At 41.3% G+C, this 20,301-nt stretch overlaps 1 protein-coding gene across 1 annotated transcript in view; it reads right to left on the reverse strand.

Annotated features, from left to right (window-relative positions):
* The window catches only part of LOC106902636 (vesicle-associated membrane protein 2-like), a 44,899-nt gene extending 25,127 nt beyond the window's left edge, over positions 1–19,772 (reverse strand). The window contains exon 1 of the mRNA XM_014966281.1: positions 19,511–19,772. Coding sequence (XP_014821767.1) covers positions 19,511–19,512 — 2 coding nt within the window. The 5' untranslated portion in view covers positions 19,513–19,772. The remainder of the gene's footprint in view (positions 1–19,510) is intronic.
* Between the last annotated feature and the right edge of the window lie 529 nt (positions 19,773–20,301).

A 20,301-nucleotide genomic window follows, 5' to 3' on the forward strand; every position in this document is an offset into this window, starting at 1 on the left:
TCACAACTTCATCAGGCAATGTCCAAGGGGCTTTAAATAGTAGCATATAGCTCCATATTACCATTTTAGATGTCTTGTGGTGCAGTTGGAGACAATTGTCAATGTCCAAAAGGAAGGAGCATTTTTGCTGGATTTAGTTTTAAGCAGCAGCAAATAAAGTAGGCATTAAACTATTCTGACTGCATTCATTAAAAACTGACACTTTCCAGAAAGTCTAACCTTGTATGAATGTATTGAGTCAAACGAAAGAAGAGGCAGGTCTGAGTCCGCTAATTCTTGCTTTTATTGACTTGTTAGTTATTACTTTGAAGATATGTATTGGGCTCACTTGCAAATTTCTCTGTGGTACACACCACAGAATGAAAACACAGATTTCAGTAAAGGTGCCAAAAAAAGCGTATTAGTAATGGCTTGCTTTGTATTTATCATTTGTACTTTAGTTTGCTTGGAAACGAAATGTATCAAAGCAGGACAAATACTCACTTCACTATCTTGTTTATTTATAGAACAAACACTCATGGTATATTATCATACTTCTTCCCTTTGTATACAATTTCTGCCTTTTCTGTGGTTAGGGTCCCCAGTGAGTTTTCACTAATACCAAGACTGAGTCTTATCCCTTCTACTGGTCTAAAACATCATTATCCCTTCTATTGGTTTGAAACATCAGTAATATTCAGAATTACTCAATTTATTCCCTGGTTTATGATGTCATTCATTAAAAAGCAACCTTTGCAGACTATATTAGGAGCTGTTCCATGGGGAACCAAACCAAGAAAGCCTGGATTCATATCCAAAATTGCTACATCATTCCCCAGTCACCAAAATATCTCCAGCTTGCCTCCCTACCATCTTGTGAGACTTGCTAACTTGTAATAATTCTGGTTCCTGCCACATCCACCAGCTCTTCTCTCACTCCTTCTAGTGAGTGTCAGAACATTTGCTGGTGTGGTGAGATGTCTTCTCTCACTCCTTCTAGTGTCAGAACATTTGCTGGTGTGGTGAGATCTGGACCATCGTTGCATACAGTCAACTACAGTAACCAGTAGCTCCTGAGCTTCTCTTACTCACTTTTGCTCAGCTGGCAACAATAATTTGGGCCTCATCTCTACCCAGCTGCTGATTTCCTAACAGCTTTTAGGAAATTGTATCTATGAGGTCTTTACCATCCTATCAAGTTTAGCAGAATAGTAAAGAGGCAATCACACAAACTGCATTTCCTTGGAAAGGGAGGCCACAGCCAGCACCATTTAAAAGCCTTGCATGTAGACACCTCTTTTTAGCCTCTGTTTTTGCTGCTGTTATTCAAACACGTTACACCTCAGTCATGTAAGCGGCTCTTCAGTAGAGAAAGACACTGCCTTCTGCATTCAGTCACTCAACTGCCTTGAATGAAATAAGAACATGAGAAACTTTTGAAAGTAAAAGTAAAAGCATCCACCACAAATGTTTGTATTAATTTAACTTCAGAATAAAATTGAAAGTATTTTTTGCCTGAAAATCCACATATATGGCCACCAAATAATATGTAGTTCAAACATATTCACATTAAGAAAAATCCTACTGGGTGTGATGCAACAGTTCAATTCTAAATACTCCCAAGTATTTTAAATCTTTCTAAAAGTTGATTCTAATGGGTTTCTGTCTCTACCATGAACTCACATTGCAAAACAGTAGTTGAAAAGTGTTTTATTGTACTTGTCTGTTCTTGTGTGATCAGTTTGATGGTAGTTTAAGAGTCTTTTGGGATTTATATTCTAACACCTCTTTCAAAAGTATACACATAGGGGGACACATAAAGATATGTAATTATTCTATATTTGACTTCTGTAACTTAGCATTTAACAAGCCACTGGCAACTTATTGTCTCCCAACCTTGTGTATATTGTTCACTACTCTACTTTTTTACTTTTGTTCTTAAAATCTTTCAAGCATTCAAAAAACCCTAAGTAAAAAGGGATAGATCATATACAAAAAAACCTTTTTCTGGAATAAAAGGTTGTGGCTTCAGACTTACTTCACTTTGTAGCAGCTGAAGATATTCCTCAGAATTTATACAGCAAACATACAATCTTCAAGCACTATTATGAAGAGCTGTGTAATTTCTTAAGGCAGAGTAATTGGTGTGAGAAAAAAGAAGCTGACAGAATAGAAAGAAATCGGGGAGAAAAAAAAAGAATCCTGAGCAATAAATTACTTGTAACATCATTTCTCCAGCTTCATCCCCCACAAACTCTCCAATGGAAAACAAAGAGGGAGAACTAGTGATGCTTCATTTCATTATTATCTACAGTAGCACCCAAAAATTATCATTTCTTTGCAACAGTAGTTCAAAGTTAACCCAGCTGCAGGTCCACACTGACTCAATCATGCAACAGACTTCCCAGCAAGGCAAATGCAGAAGCTACGGATGGATAGTTGTACTACCTGGTATACACTGTACAATGAGATGTGGGCTCCTTAATTAAGAAAGCTACACATAACTGAAACAAACAGCCTCTGGAGGTAAACTTGTACAGAAAATATGTAGCGGAAAAAACCTATGCAGATGTTTAAGAACTTCTAGTTGGGTAAAAGTCTCATAATAGGTAACACACCTTTTGTGACAAGTTAAGAGGTTTATAGAAGAGTAAATTAGTTTAAAATATCAATTCAAGATTTCCTTAAATTTTATCTGTTACTGCCTTCTGGAGACCCTTCTCTAAACTGAACAAATCTTTCTGAATTATTTATTACAGAGTGTATTTGCTATGAAATCTACACCTTATTCAGTGCGTGAGTATTTCACACACTGCATTTCTCCTGTTAAGTTCATGATACAGAGAGCCCAAATGTATTTCAACCCATGGTTCATTTACTGTTAGGGACAAATGCTGATCCTCAGGCTTGGCTGTTATTTTTTGTAATTTGTGCATGTCTAACCAAAACCTCTTAAGATCAACAAGAGAGTAAATGTGCTTCTGCAGTAGCTATTGCACAATCTTTGTAGTGAGATTCCTAATATTGCTTCTGTTTGTAATCTTTGCAAACATTTAACTCCCATCCAATTAGGCACAAATTCTGAACCCTGACTCCTGGCATCTATAACGCAGATAAGTCTCTTTCTTGTTTAATTTGTTAGTATATAGAGACAGGGAGCATCTCTTACAGTATTTGTACATGATAAAGTAGAGCAGAGACTCTGAACTCTACTGTAATACCAAACACTAACAGTTTTAATGTGGGCCTGTTGTTCCTTTCAAGCAAATATGGAAATCAAAGTAACACTCAAAGCTCTATCTCAGCCACACTAATCCTGTGAAAGCAGTGACTCACCTAGTAATGGCTTTTCATAAATTAGGCAGCTAAAAATGGGTAGGAAGCGTGAAACCATTAACACTTCCTGTAGTGTAAATTCTCTCACTGCATGTGAAGAAAATCCATGGCAGTAAAAATACAAGAGATGAAGGTGTCAGCACCCATCATGTTTAGATATGTTGTTAATAATTCAAATCTTCCTCCTTTGGAGCGTATGGTTTTAGAATGAATCATTCTCTATTTCCTTTTTCAAATGAAAACTGAGGTTTTGTTGCTCACTGATTCCATATGTTTTGTTCCCAGCTATTAAAAGAGAAGAAATTAATATGGCTAATTGTGTGTGTTGCCAGTAGCAGCTCATAGTAGTAGCCTACTGTAGCAATGCCTTGGATGTTATAACCTTCCATACATCAGCACTGAAATGGAAATGATTGGTGGTAAAATTGACAGTATACAAAAGAAAAGCCATACATAGATTTGGGAAACAGAAAGAGTTGGAAGAGAAGGAGACACTGCACTTTTGTACCCATGAATGGCCTTTGGGAGAAGCCCTCCTTTTTACTCCACAGAGCTGCTCCTGCTGAAATTTTCAGGACCAGTATCTAAACTTGGCTGCTAAACTAAGATGGGTGGTTAAAAAAAAAAAATGCCTTTGTTCAACGTTCTGGTTTATTGCTTTTGAAGGAATTAAGGAATTTGCTAACTATGAGGTATCAAGCTACTAGCTCTTATATGCACACATCTGCATCTTTATAGGCCCAGAGTATAACTGGTAAGCAGCAATTGCTGCAGAGTTTGGTTAAGTTTCACAACTCCAAAGATCTGGTTTAGATACTAAAAGATACAACTGGGGTACTGGACATAATATAAAGTGCACAATTTTCCCATGACACAGAAAGGAGAAGCATGGGCCTCATAGCCAGAGCTGGCAAAGGCCTCAATTTTACTTGGCATTAAGCATTCTGTACCTATAAGGCGTTCCCTTAAATTTAACTAGCCAATAATTAAATTATATTGCAATTTTACTTTTAATTAAGTTAAATATATATTTAATTTGAAGTTCCCTATGAGCAGGAAGCAACACAGTTGTTACATCAGTACAGCCACTTCTTGGAAGTCAAAAAAAGCAGAGAAGCACACACAACGCACAGGCAGTATTAAAAGGAGTGACATCTGGGAGACTACAGTTTACCAGGGACTTAATTCCTCCCTCACCCCATCTAGCCTCTCTCATCACATACGGTCACAGGCAAGACACTGCACTTCTAAATACACTCCAGTATCCATCAGCTCTCCATCACATCATCAATTCAGAGGTGAACCACATATGCAAACTTTTTTTTTGCCTCTGGTCACTATATAAATCTACTCCCCTTTTCAAAATAAACTTCTCTAGACAGAAAGACAAGAGGGGCAAGTTGTTTCTTAAGAATTGCAAAAAGGCAAATGAGAAGCGGACCAGGACAGAGGGCAAGCAGGTGTTGCTAAGGAGGGCAGGCAATAAATGTTGGGTTCTCACTCAACACAGACATCACTGTCAATCCACGAAACAACCAGGAGGTTTGTGGAAATGCAACTGCTCAAACATATAGAGAAATAAACTGGAGGGGAAAACAGCAACACCTACTGACAGTCCTGAGCGGCTGAGTATCTCTCAGTAGATACTTTGTAATTAATGCAGGTGAACCTCCTGGGGCACGTAAAGCACTGAACAAGTCTTCTGGGACTTCTGCTTTGCTGTGGGACTTGAGGAAGGATGAGTGATTAAATGGGAGCAGTGAGATGTTCTGCCACAGAAAACCAATATAGCCTTGGACAAAGTCACCTGGTCCCAGCTTTTTGAGCGGCATTTCAAATGTCTGATTCCCACTGATGTGTATGCCACTGGAAGTGAGATCTTTGAGGATCTTTGTGCCTTAGATGTAGTTCTCTGTTTCTATTTCTGTATGATTGTGGGGCATCAAACACTGCAGCAATGAAGAAGGCATATAGATACCTATAGCAGCACAGATGATCTTTGATAACAATAACCTGAACAAAAGTTTTTCCTTATGTTCTTCACCCATGAACATTTTCTAGCTTACCAGAAGGGTTTCTGACTTTTTTTTTTCTTTGATAAACTCCATATATTTTTGACCCTAGCAGGACCTAATCAGACTATGAAAGTGACTTTAAGAGTTATTACAATTACATCAGTCTTGCGTCAGTCTGAGAGGGTCTGGTTGCACTACAGGATGAATTAGGCTGTAGTCACCAGCACAGAGCACTGCATTAGAGCAGGAATTCAGGACTGCATTTCCAAGGCGACCTTGACACCACATAAGATGAGGCTGTGCTTGGCATGAGGAAAGAAATCCCTATTGCTGCTAATAGCCCTTTAGCTACAACATATAATCTCAAGCACTTATCTAGCCATCTAACTATCCTTTATTTCCAGCAAAACCCCCCACTCTTTCCTATTTCCCTCTTTTATGTTTGAACTTACTATTTTCTCCAGGTTTTGTTAGGTTTTTTTCCTTGTCAGAATCCATTAACTTCATGTGCTTTGATCTTTCCATAGGGAATCTATTTTCTCCCTTCAAAGATCTTTTCTAGTGAGAAGATCTTTTCCCCAGTCCAGCTTCTGTTCCCTTCACATGTCACAGCATGATTGTTGTTTTGTGGTGGGTTTTTTCCCCCCCCTTTTTTTTTTAACTTATTAACATTGAAGAAATCAAATTTCAACTTAGAAGTGAGTCAGGCAAGTATATTCCTGATGGCACAAGATGTGGCCTCTGATGAAAAATTGAAAAGACAGATATTGTGCATACACTGTTGGAGCAAACTCTCTTCATAAAAGGTTTTGTGAGGCAGAGCAGTTACAGGAGAGCAAAGATAGTCAAAGGTAGTTAGAGTTAGTCATAGATCAAAGGGGAGGAAAGAGGCAAAAAAGAACGAGGAAGGCAGGGGTGGTTATGTTTTACCCCAGTAACCCACTTTATGTGAGCCTCACTGGACTAGAACATCTTTTCTTCTACCAGCATCACACTGTTGCTCCTCTATTTCACTCATCGCTTAACTGGTACTTACTACTGTGTGTTTCACCAAACACCAGGCACACTTGCAGGCATTAAAGAACAACCAATAGCAGAAGCCACCACCCTGAAGCCACCTTCCCAGTCAAACAGTGAGTAAGGGTTGTTGCAGGCTGTTTTATTTGCTATTACTTTGAGAGAAGAAACATTCAGGAAGAGGATAGCAGTCTTAACTTTTAAAATGTCAATTTCTGGAGCATTGTGATCGAGACACAATCCCACATTAACTCAATTCTGTGAGACAAATTTGGAGGACATCAGCAAAAGGAAGACATTCATTAAAGCTCTGGGACAATCATAAGTATGTAGAAGAACTACATAAATCATTTTTACTCTCTTATGCTACTCAATTTAAAACAGGATGTTCTGTCTTGAGTCTTAATTCCCATTAACAGTTGCTAATTCTGAAGGGAAAAAGAATCCATAAAATATATACAATGGCTATATTTTTCTTCATTTTTCAACAAGATTTTAATTCTTCTATGCTTCATTTGTCAATGTTTTTATGGTGTAAATCTGTGCACTGCTGAGGTTGCCAGTACCAACTGTCTTTAAGACAGAGAGCAGTATTTTGGGGTTTTTTTAGCCTATTAAAACCATTATCCTAATTAAAATTCACTGTTTGTTCCTCAACTTAAGAAAGCTTTGTCTTTCAGACAGGTGTTTTTAGAGGGAAATCTCTCATCCCCTTCTTCAAGGAGTTTTCAACCTTATGCATTCCCTTGATCAGATCACTGCCTGCTTGCCTGATCTGTGTTGTTGCTCTGCTCTGGTGTACCAGGTGTGAGAGACCCAGGGCCTAGGGGCCATTTACACATTTCTCTTGGTTTCAGCCAATTGTATATGGCTAATACAGAACTACTGCTACATAGTTGTTAATGTTTTGCTGTCATTAAACTTGCTACAAAGGATATCTCCATATACGGAAGATAAACAGCAGCAACACATTCTGCGTAAAGCAAAGTACTACTGGGGAAAAATGTGTACTCTCCAAAGCCATGTTGCTTGAACTAAGACAACCACCACCTCAGTGGACTGGAGCTGAGACCCCAAAAACAGGAGGCTGAATTCCGACATTTTAATTTGTCAAACAACTTCTCCATTTTAGATAGCCTGAAAAATAAACTAAACAAATTGCCTGTCCAAAAACAACCCATCTAATGCACACACGTACCAAAAAAATAAATATATATATATATTACAAGCCTCCCAGGATTTTATTTCTAAAGACAGAGCAAAACAAGTTGTGAAATATAACATGCTTGGCATCATAATGTTCATATGCAGAATAGCTCTTGCACACATGAGGGAAACATCTAAATTGGGCATTCTCTACACATTTGCACAAAGCAGTTGTCATTAAAAACATCAGCAATTTGAAAAAAGGCTGCATGCTCCTGGGCAGAGGTGTTTGTTCCAGTGCTGAATATCTTCTCACCTAGAAATCTCACACTTCTCATGGCATATTAATATCTTCTTTCATAACCTTTGTAAGGTCAGCTTACTTGTCTTTTTGATCTCTGTGTTAAGCATCCTGAGCATTTATCTGAATATACCCAAGAGCAAGTTCTATATAAAACGTGTTCTGTACTTGGAAATACAAAATGCACTACATTCTGGAAAAGTAAAGGCTCCTTGAGAAGAACCCTATTTTGGTTATTACAGTAACTATAAGGAATTCCCAGATCCAAACACCTCCTATTACTTGGGCAGGCGTCTAGTAATTAAAGATAACTAAACAAAGTCCTTGAGTCTTTTTCTTTTCTTTTTAAGGGAAAGGAGAGCCAACTACAATATCTTCCCTTTGTTCCACTTCGAAGACAGGAGGACAAAGACACCACTAATTTCCTTCTCTGTGCAATAGAGAGGTGGTGTGATGGCCAATGTAGCAGTGGATTGTGCATCCCAGTCTATCCTTGTGTCCTCCTTATTCAGTGTCTCTGTGGCTGTAGTAAAAAGGAAGCAGAAGCAATCTATTCCATCCCATAGGCATGTGTTCCCTGATTCAGCCCTGCTATAGGGCTCTTTAACAGACATGGGTTAGCAGTAGAAGCAACAGCTTTGCTTAGGTAATAGTTTTTGCATGAATATAAGGAAATTTATCACGGTGCTTCATTTTTAGCAGGGGATACTATTATTCTTCACTGCACTCCCAGTGGACGTGTTCAGTACAAAGCCAGTCAAGCCTTCATCCAATATGCTCTTTAACTGGAAACAGGGAGAGGATGGCTTAGCATGACCACCTCTCTACCTCTGCCTGTACATAGCAAGAATACCTAGAGTTCTACTAGCTAATTAAAAGAGTTTGCGAGAGAGAAAATTTGGCTTAAAATTTCAAGTCTCCATTAAGAGACAGTATTGGGCTGCTTGGTCTATTCGGAGGTCACACCATCTCTCATGTGCCTAGTATTTTTGCAAATGCTCAGACATCCACGATGCTGAAGTTTGAGATGTGAGATTAGAGTAAAAAACACATTCTCCATCCTGACAATTCTCATTTTTCTGTACTGCTCCTGAGAGAAAGAGGTTGGAGCTTGGAAGAACAGAAAATGCAAAGGCTTTTCTGAAATTCAAAAAGTTCTATTTGACATAAGAAAGAGTCAAGGCCCTCACCTTAATTCCTCACCTATTCTAAACTAATTTTCTTCTGACCTCAGCCTACAACCAGTCTTTTCTGTTACGAAAGATTGAAACCAAGTTTGCCCAGTTTATTCTCTCAGAGATACAGCCAAGAAAAAACACAGATTATTCTACTCTGACCAAATAAAAGGAAATTGTAGCTCAGAGCCGAGGGATACCCTTTATTTGACAACACAAGGGAATTACTGCATTCCTGTCACCACTGACAGCCCACTTGATACATTTCTGCTGTTAGAGCCCCAAAATGCACACAACTATCCCAGTACAGATTCAAAGGAAGGCCATTTTCCATGGGAAGCTAGGCTAGGAGCCCTCGTGTCACTTGGAGCTGGAGTTGATGCTGGCTGGTTGGTGAATCTATAATCCATCTGTAATCAAGCCACCTCAGGAAGGGAGAAGTCTCAAATTCAGACGGACAAGTCACATTCACCACTGGGAAGTTGCAGGGGAAGGCAGATTTCAAAATAGGCCATCTGCAGGTTAACAAGGGACCACAACGAAAACAACAGAAAACTGTATTCAGCATATGAGTCACTGCCTAAGACACCTGGCTGCCGGAGACTGTTATGTGACTGTGCTGTCAAGAGACTGAATGTTGGCTCGGTGCAGCAAGCTGCAAGTGTAAACACCTATATTTGTCTCCTCTTCCCCATACGCTCACCAGTTTGCTATCCCCTGTCTGTTACTCACAATACTACCCCACCACCCTTCAAGTAAGAGGAGTTTCTCAATTGTCATCCAAAATCCCAGATGACACCTTTCTTAAGGATATGAAGGAATCTTTATAAAGTACCTTCCTTTGCTATTTACATGCATAATCCCATAAGCAACCTGCACAATCAGTTTCAAAGCAAAACAAAGATTATAGAAGTAAACATAAGCCTTTGAGAAAAATCCTTTCAACTAGAGGAGTTTTACAAATGGTTGCATGTATCCAAACACTGAAGCACAACTTCTCTGGTCCAAGTTGGGGGAACGGCTGCCTTTGCAGTGAAACGGATTCAGTTCTATGGATAAGCAATGCTTGAACAAATTCAGAGAAAACTACCATCACCAAACAAAACAAACAACAAAAAGTGCAGTTTTAAATTAAATTAAATGAACATTTGGCTAGCCACTGGTTAAGTTAAATGTTTTACAATATTTGGGGATTTTTGAGGTTCACTCAGCAAAGTATGTAATGCTTAATTCTTTCGAGTTACCTTCTGAACTACATTTTTTCTACCTTTTTTAGTGTTTTCTTTCAAGTTATGCGATGCTACTGCAGCATCTTAGAGTGAAAATACCTTCTACAGAATGGCTTAGCTCTGAGCTGAGCCTGATCTAGAGCCAGTAGCCATGTTGCCTGTGAGGATTTTAGATTTAACTTACTAAACAAATATGACCTCTTGGACTACTTTTCTGTTTGCTGGGTAACACATAATCTTCTAAGGGACTTCAATACTAGCAACCAGCTAGTGCCATCAGACTTAAGGTCTCTGGAGTTCTTTTACAGATTCTTCCAAGAGTACAGCAAGTCACTCAGAAATCTTGGTACCTCTTGTTCACTGACAGTGCACAAGAACAAGGGTATTGCAGAGAGAGGAACTCTGCTTTTCTCTCTGGCTACAATGCTGTCTTCCCCCCCTTGATTCACACACACACTGACTTGTTAAGCTCTTTCCTCCACACAGATACAGAGAGGGTTTGATTCTGTAAGTGTTATGCTTTAGTCTAAGTGAAAGTGCCTTCTTTGTGCATGACAAGTCTCACCATCCAGACTGCTCATGAAATAGGAAGGGCTGGGAGAGGGGGCTCAGGACTGAAAACAGGCTTTATTTCTAAAACCATCATGGTGAAGAAGATCATCAGCAAACAGCTATCTGGGAGTCATCAACAAGAAAAATATCAGCTTGTATAGTTCATAACTGCCTTTGCCAGGTGGAGGTTGAACAAGAAAACCACCCGTCAGCTGCAATTTCTGTTAGGAGATCATTCTACTGCTAAAACATTTCAGTCTCTGCACAGAACTTAAAATCAAATCCGCTCATTCTCCCCTAGAGTTAATTGCATAAAACTGATTGTCACAACATGGGCAATGAACATGCTAATGGAAGGGTCTTTGCTTTAACATTGCTGCTGTAGCTATGCATCAATTATGAAGATGAAATGCAGGAGGCTCTATTATGTCACGTACATGAAGCGATTAAGAACCAACATGAAAAGTGTGCAGGTCAGTGTCAACATGCCAAGGCATGTGGGGCATATTCTGCCTTTCCATTCTCTTCTTCTACTCTCCCTAAACATTCAATGCAAAGAGAAAAGCATCAAAATGTTAAGTGACTTGAAATACTTTTGTATTTATATCATCTAGTAAACAAAATTGCTGAAAAATGTCACCGTGTGATCTTCGTATATGTGTGGGAGACAGTATCACAGCTGTCAGGGAATGACTGTACAGCTTCTTGCTGGAAAGAAGAAGTCAAACATTTCAGAAGCAGACTTTCATAGCCTGATGGGACCTCTGTAAACACTTGGGATACCCAGACTGTCGATTGCTTCCAGGAAGATATCTGCTGATTCATCCTGGCAGTACCCACTCTCAAGCTGAGCTATCCGCGGATCCCGATCAGCAGAAAGGCTCTCAACTGCAGCGCTGACACCAGCTCAGAGAATTCTGCCATGAAATTCTCGGGTAAGCTGATGGGCTATAAGTCAGCTTTTGAAGTGTACAAAACAACCAGATACCCAAAGCCTTCTGGAAGGACTGCTTTGGCACTCAGTGCACTTGTAACAGAAAACAAACAAAGCTGTATTTGTACACAACTGTCCCCTGCAAATGTGTCCCCCTGCCAGAACCAGTCTTACCAAATCAAGCCTGCAGCATCCATCACTCTCACCCGACACAAGGGATGCAAAGTCATTCTGCCAGAGTTTTGCTTATTGATGACCAATCCAATGCCTTATTCAGGAATCTTTGCATTTTTACCAATAGGCAAGTCCAATTATCTTGTGGTAACAGTTTTGTAAGGCTTGATCCCACTAAGGATCGGCAGCAAGAAGTGCCATGCCAATCATTTTAGTTGCTTGGTGATAATACAAAATACTCTATGCCTTTCAGGGTTAGAGGACAACTTTGTTCTTGCTGCTACTGATTAAAGCTCTTTGTTTCTTTGCTTCCCTTCCCCATCTGAATTGTCCTCATGGGTGACACCTGTTGGGTGCAACTATTCTCTCTTTGCACACACGGGATGTGAAAGAAAGAGAAGGGAGAACCAGTGTCTGTCAGAGCTCCTGGCAAACATAGCTAGAGTTCAGGAAGCTTTCCTGCAGGTCAACTTAAGAGTGTGCATGAGAGAGTGGGAGAAAGAGAGGGGGAGATTTTTGTTTCTTTTTTCAGTGTTGCTCAGTTTGACTGAGAGCAATAAGAACTATCCAGTCTTAGAATTCCCCTCTGAACCCCAAAACAATGTACAAAACACTACCTCATGTGATAGTCTGAGCCAACAGTTGGGGGATAACAGCAGATCAGATTTATGCTTTCAAGCAGCAGTGCCCTTTGCCTTACTGCAGCACACTGTAATTAAGGCCCTGAGTAGGGCCTGATTCACTACCATGATAAAGAGGAGCTATTTTTGTATGTGAATTCAAATGAACAAATGAGATTTCTAAGCATTAACCTCCTGAAGTAGATAACAAGCAGGTTTAGAGATAATTAATGATTTTCAGAGTTTCTAGGAAAACTTTACCAGGACCCATGTATTTCTAAAATGCTGGCACACTGCCTGGCTCAGGACCTCAGTGCCTAAAGGGCAACTAGTACATTACAACATTCCCCACCTCCCAGAGCCAGCACCCTGTCCTTTCTGAGGTTGAAGAGGAGATGCTGAGAAGGCTATGGAGCCAATTCTCAAACCTTTTCCTTCACAGATCCACACTTGCTCTTATATGGGCAACCGTGTTTCAGTAGAGCCGAGTACTTTGGGTGCATTGCTCACTTCAAAGGTTCAGAGATTAATTCCAGCAAGAAGCGACATTCACAAGACTTCACTGGGAAAACTCACTCCTCGCCTCTTCTCCAGAGGTATGTGAAATCTAGCCTGAGGAAGAAAATCTGGAGAGGCCAGGAAGATGCTGGATTAGGGATCTGTCCTGCTTCTGACAGCCCAAAAGCAAGAGGTATGTGCTACCAGCATGGATATAAGGAGCACTGTCTGCTGATTTTGCCCACAGAGCTCCTGTACAGCTCCACTGATGAAGGATCCACCTCCGCAACCGTGCCCTGAAGCAACACAGTCCTTTGTGCTAATTCAACTGCCACCATCTTGCTAGATAAAACAGGGATTAAGCCCACGATTTCCAGAAGTTACAAACTGAGCTAGAAAAGCCACAGCTCTGTAGCAGCGGGTCACAACTCCCATCTTGGCCAGCACACCACTCCTTTGTAACCTTGCCTACTACCAGCAATTCCACTCTCTCCCGGTCTGCTGCATGTGACAGTGAGATTTGCTTCTACTCTGTTATGGACCTGGACGTTCTAACTTGATATAAACACATATGGTTTTATTAAAACATGCACTCGGCACTACTGAGACGGCATTTACAGGAGAACAGAACAATAGCTTTTTTCAAACTACCAAGCTATTGCAAGACATGGTGTAAAGAGATGGGAGCAGACACCAAGCTAGAGAAGATTGTATTGAATACGAAAGACGAGAAAGCTTGCTTGCAGAGAACCTAGGTTTTGTTCTCTGTGGGAGGAATATGAACTTTTGCATTTAAGCCAAATTGAACAATGCATTCCAATGATCTGCATTTTATTATTTTTTTTAAAACTCCCACATTCCCTCCCTTCCCAAATACCGTATGTTTTCCCCTTCTATTAGAGGTATTTCTGCAGCATCCACTACCAACAGGTTGAAAATGAAAGTGCTACCAAGTTATCATGGATGAAAAGTCAAAATCTTGAACGTTTGGGAAACAGCCAAATGTTAGTTTAATTAACTTCAACATACTCAATTTTGACTGACCTTTTCAAACAGAAGCACTGAGCTTGGAAGGAACCTCTGGAGATCATCTACTCCAACCCTCTGCTGAAAGAAAGGCCCACTAGATGCCACTGCTTAGGACAAAGTCCAGTCAGATTTTTTTGTATCTCCAAAACCAGTTTGCAAAACGTCTCTCACGTGCACTACAATCCTTTAAGAAAGTATTTTAAGCCAAATTGTGCAACTTCATTTCAAAGAACATTAAGAAGTCTTTTGATAATTCTGTAACATAACACATTCTCCTGCATCCAGAACAGGAAATAAAAAAACCCTTTTCCCTACAATGACTGCATTTTTAACACTGTTCAATTTTTCAATTTCATTTTCTAATTAAAATTTTAAAAGTTCAATATATAAATTCCCACCTGGATCTCGTGTGAGCACCTTAAAAGAAAATCAGCATCTACCCAGTATTAGGCACTTAACAACAGTTCAATACAACACTTATCATGGTATTTCCTCTCGTCAACTCTTTCATAGACCACGTAAGGAGTTCTGTAAATTCTGTGAACACTTCCTTTCCTACTTAGACTCCAGCATAAGGACTCCATTTGATGAAGCAGGACGCATCACAGCCTTTGGTGTATTCCCACCACCCATCAGTTCTGTTTGTCTCCAGCATCTTGCAAGGGTGTCTCAATTCTGCATGGTATTGACATGGTTCATAATAACAAAAACTCCAGTGGAGTTCACAGCACTGACTCCTCACAAAGTGTCAGCTATTTGATACTTCCAAAACATAAGCAAACTACAGCTCTGATGTATAAATATGCAATGACAGCACTTGATTCCATTACATTTACCAGTTTACATTTAGAGAGCATTGCAACAGATGAGAACATACTTTTAAAACAAACAAACAAAAAGATAAATTCCTGAAACAATGTGATTTTGATCCTTTATAACAACATCATAGGAGAATCTCTATTTTCTAGAAAAGTCCTCTTTTGACCCTGTGATACTGAGTCCAGCAGGTGTAAGGTAACACCTGACAAATTAAATTTCTTTTCCATTTACTCTGGAACAGAAATACTTTCATTTTTTTCTGCATATTTCTCATTAAATTTTGCATCTGAAGAGATCAAGACCAGGAAATTCAGATAATTTGGTCAGGAAATTCCATTCTAATTATTTCACCCAGTACAGAACCTGGAATATAATTACAACTGAGAAAACACACACTTACAAATGTTCAGACAGATCTATTTCAATGAGTTACTACTTTACACAGAAAAACATAAGGTTGTCATAACTGAGCAGTTAAAAAAAACCTACCTTGCTATCATTTGGTGGTTGTTCAGTGAATAACGGAAAAGAGTTTAGAGGGCTCAAGTACAGACATCAGGTAAAAAGGAATTGCATCATTAAAAAACACCAGCCTAGTTAATTGCTGGTAATGGCTACAAATAATAACAGTAGAGAGTACTGAATGACGTAGGTGAGAGGATATTCTCTTTAAGTCGTAATTGCTTAAAATGATCAGTTCAGTCAATTTGAACTTATTTGGGACAGACTGTACTGCTCCTTCCAGGGCGACATAAACACTTGGCTAAAGCTGTCAGTGAGAGCCTTCCATGCGTTCTGCATCCTACAAATGGTGGCAGAAGGGTGGTGGAAGGAAGGGGAAAACAGAACCTGTGTGAACCAATACTGCAAGACCCTCAAACCATTGGTTCCTCTGGCTGACTGTAATGGGGGAAAAAAGCATCAGAAAATGTCAAGACTGAATCTAGCTTCTCTGGGTAGCAGCTGGCCACCAGATGTGATACCCTGAGATCTCCAGTGGACTCAAATCTTCCTGCCACAGTGGATTTCCGGAGCTCTTTTGGAATGTATTTCAAAGGGAACACAGACACTTACCAGCACGGAACACCTGCATCACTTATAAAATTTACCCCTGTTTCATGCCAGTTATACTTTCCTACAACATGCACTGGCTGTAGGCACTTTTGTAAGCCACTCAACTCCCTAAAAGCAGTAGATCAGGATTGTGTAGAGAACAGTACTAAATTGTTTTGCCTCTGCTGATCATTTCAAGAGAAGGGCAGGATAAGGAGATTTTGCCGAGTTTCATAAAATTATGCCCACAAAAGGAGGGCTAACAGCAGGAGACCAGAGCCACACCATTCTTTTCAGAGAAACTGAATAGACATTCAACCAGAACAGACTCATTACAACTGGTGCAACCATTTTAATCCTATCCGTCCCCTCCAGGATGTACTCCTTGCTGCTCTAAAACAGGCAGAAGGATTTTTTTTTTAGAAAGCTCTAACTGCTACCCGAGGAATGAGATACGGGGAGGCAATTCTGCCCCAGGGAGAGCCAGGTGCTTTGCTTTGCTGCTTGCCTCACAAAAGTTGTACCCTGCAATAGAGCACATTTGTATTGGATTAATGTAATCAAAGGCACCCTGCTGTCTGGTCACTGACCTGTCTGTAAACAACAGATGCCATGATGCCATGAGCTTCTATTATATACAATTACCTATTGAGACGTGGCCATTGTAAAAGAAACAAAACCATATACTTCACCTGCTGCTGTTAGTCTATTTTCCAGAAGAACAAAGCCTATAAGCATCTCAACTTTGAGCGCCATTTTCTTCTCCTCATCTGCTTTCACTGCTCCTCGTATCTCCTCCAAATAAGTTTGTGTGCTCTCCCTTACACCTGGAAAAATCTTTGCAGCTGTGTTGGCATGGTGCAACCCTTCTCTGTTGCTTTAGATTCCTCTTATATCCTTCTCCTTTCATTCAACCTTTTTATCTCACGGCTTCCTCTCCTCTGTCTGCACCCGAGATGAAAGATGTCTGCTAGCTGAATGTATCTTCTCTGCCCTGGATCATACTCATTGCAATAGAGACCACAGGTCCAGATTCCCACCTGACGTAAATCAGCACAGGTCTGCTGGGGTGATACCAATCATGAATCACAGAGAAGACGGTCAATCAGGAACACTGTTCTCTGAGTTCCAACGCAAGAATAAGATCAGACAGAACGTGCTACCTGCTAGCTCAAAACCAACAGGAAGCAGCTTTTACACCCTGCGTGGTCCAGCTGTAGAGCTTCTTGCCACAGGACACTGCAAATGGAGCACATGGACACCTTCCCAAAAGAACACCAACACCAATTGGGAGTCATGAAATACAAAGAACTCTCCTCAAGTTCAGACACTCCCTGAGCCTTAAATCATTGGAAACTGGGAACATATTCTGGGAAAACCACTGCATACTCGCTGTTTCATTGTACTCTTCCCTGAGGGCTCCCTGCAAGCTGCTTTAGGGGACAGCACACCAGGATAGATGGAGGTGTCATTTGACCCAGTGAGGGAGCTCTTTATTGACACTAATTCACAGCAGTTGAAGACACAGCATCATGTGTAACGTGTGTGTCTGTATAGGCACATGAGAAGAGTCCATGTTGGCAATATTCTATAGGTGTCACAGCAGGAGAACCTCTACAGAGTATTTGGTGCTCACTAGCAATTAGCTTTTATAGTCCAGTGAACTGGACTGTAGCTGCTGCTACAAGTCAGTAGTTAATACACATTTATCTCTGTTGTTCACCAGCAACTCAGAAGCTACTGGGACATGATATTCGTGCAGATGTTAAAAAAAAATTTTTCATTACAATATCTGGCAATGAAATAGGAGCCAACTGACACCGCCAATGACAAGCTGCTTATACAGCTTGGCTTTGTTTTGATTATCAAACTGAAAGTCTGTATTGCCAAAATAGACAAAAAATGCTTTCCCTTTTTCTTCTAATTTTTGCCAGAAGTCTGATGCAAGTCCCCTACAGAAGAATGACCAAGTTATGTTAGCATCACTCTTTCTGCTTTATTTACAAATGCTTTCATGAACACCTATATACACTGAGACCAAAGCATACACTGGTTGAGTTAAACTTTATCTGAGTTACTGCTTTATGTCTGAACAGCTTATATTGTATAATACTACAGCAGCAAACTCTTGTGTTAATCATTGAAGAACAGGTCACATACAAATAAAAGTATTTGATGTCATCATCTGGCTCTTGATATAAACAAAACTAAGCACAGAAGCTTACAGTGAACTGGCTTTTGCTAGATGGAGTTCAGTGTTTGCATTAGGAACTTATTTTAGACAGCAATTTTTTGGTGTCCAAAGAGTCCTTGCTTCAGAAACACTTTAGACAACATGACAAAAGCTTATTGTCTTGAGATATTACATAGGAAAGAGCATTAAAGAAAAAAAACCAACATTTCAGAATATGTGAATGTAGACTATTTTGAAAATCCTCGTGAGGAAGAGTTGGTTATTGGAAATGCTTTAAACATAATTTAATCACAGGTTGCCAGGACTGTTTCCATTCCTCATCTTGTCTGTATCAACCAAGCTCCAATTCTTCCAAGACCACCCAAATACAACCAATCTTTGGTCCCATACACCAGATGTGAGTGACTGTTTGTTTTAGACATCTTCTCTGGCGGTCCCTTAAGAGTGACTGGGAATGAGCAATTTGAGACAATAGTAAAATGATGCATTTAGCTACCTGAATTCTTCCGTGAATGAACAGGAGTCTGATCAATTCCTACTTACCACAGCACACTTCTCATTTCAGAATTTACATTGGGGGTTTCATCACTGCCTGGCAGAAAACGTTAATGCTGTCATTAATGCTGAACGTAAAGACTTGGAAGAGATATTTGAAGAGATGCAAACAAGAAGGAACAGATTATTATCAAGCACTGCTGACAGGAAGCCATTGGCACTGGAGATAGTGAGGCTGAATTGATCAGACAGCTAGTATTTGAGAGAGAACATTTCATTAAATAGTGAAAATAAACAGGACCCATGAGCTGTGGATCAGCAGCACCGAGTGACTCAGACTATCAGACAATCCTGACTTGAACCTGTTGAGGATCTTGGCCCAGCGTTTCCTTCTGAGTATTAATCCCAGTTAGAAACGTGTCAATAATCCTCTCCGCTGCTGCCTGGCAGCTGGATAAACAGCCGTGAGAGCCCCATGGAAGTGCTCACAGCTTAATAGCCGTAGCAGATAGATTCGACTTTAACGCTGCTTGCTACAGACTCCGGCTGGCTGAATTACACACGCCGAGCCCCACGCCCTGCAAATCTTTCCTCAGAGCCTGCGGCTCCACGGATGCCATCCACAAAGGCTACGGCAGCTCAGACATTTTACTCCCGCTTCCCTCCCTTCACCCCACCCCGTGCATCCCACGGGCGCCGAACCCACTCCGGGTGGCAGAAGTCACTCCCCGCCTCGGCTGCGGAGGCAACAGGGTGGCACCCGGCGATTTCCCCGAAGTCTGCAGAGCCGCTCTCCTGCCCCCGCGGCGGCGGTGAACTTTCCGCCCGCCTTTCTTTGCGGGGCAGCCCCGCAGCGCAGCCGGGCGTGGGACAGGGCGTGGGCCAGCCCCGGGCAGGGCAGGACCCCCGGCTGCGGGGGGCTGCGGGGCCGCCCGGGTACTCACATGCGTGCAGGGGAGCGGGCGCCGAGCGGCTCAGGGTCTGCTGCCTCCCTCTCCAGCTAAGATGGCTTTCCGGCTCTGCTCCTGCTGCAAGCGGTCTCCTAGTAGTGTAGGCACTGTTGCTGAGATAGGAGGGGTAGGCACCGGCTACTGAGCATGCCTGTGCCTCACATCACAGAGTAGGAAGCAGAGGTACCCCCTCCCCACCCTCATGCCAGGCAGGAGAAAGTCCTGGAGTGACTAACGCAAAGGGAGCCTCTGGCTCCTGCCCGCATCCCGCCTCCTCCCGTGCGGAGCGGGAAACGTCTCGCTGGGGTGTGGTTACCAGAGCTGGGCTCATTCCAGCCAGGAGGCTTGGGGGGAGTGGATTTGGATGAAAACCTTTGTGTGTTTGTGTCACCACCTTCTTTCTACCTTTCCTCTCTAGAAAGAAAGAATGGGGGGGGGGGGGGGGGGGGGGGGGGGGGGGGGGGGGGGGAAAAGGCAATAAAAATACAACAGGCTCTCAACAAAGTGTGATACTTTGTTTGATACCTTCATTCCCCTGGCCCCATCGTGACTCTCAGCATGGAAGTAGTTACAGGAATCCCCCCCTTCTGACCAAAAAAAAACAAACAGAAAGACTTTACAAAACTAACAAGCACAAACCTACATTCCAATGATACCAACCTGAATGTCTGGATTTTTTCTCATCCACATCCGTGTGTTTATTTTCTAGTTTTTCCCAATGTGTTAACTTTCATATGTCTTCCACTTGTGTCCTCTTTCTCCCTCCCCTCCCCCCCTCCCTCCCC

This window comes from Calidris pugnax, unplaced genomic scaffold (genome assembly GCF_001431845.1).
Source record: "Calidris pugnax isolate Ruff unplaced genomic scaffold, ASM143184v1 scaffold65, whole genome shotgun sequence".
Classification (NCBI taxonomy): Eukaryota; Metazoa; Chordata; class Aves; order Charadriiformes; family Scolopacidae; genus Calidris; species Calidris pugnax.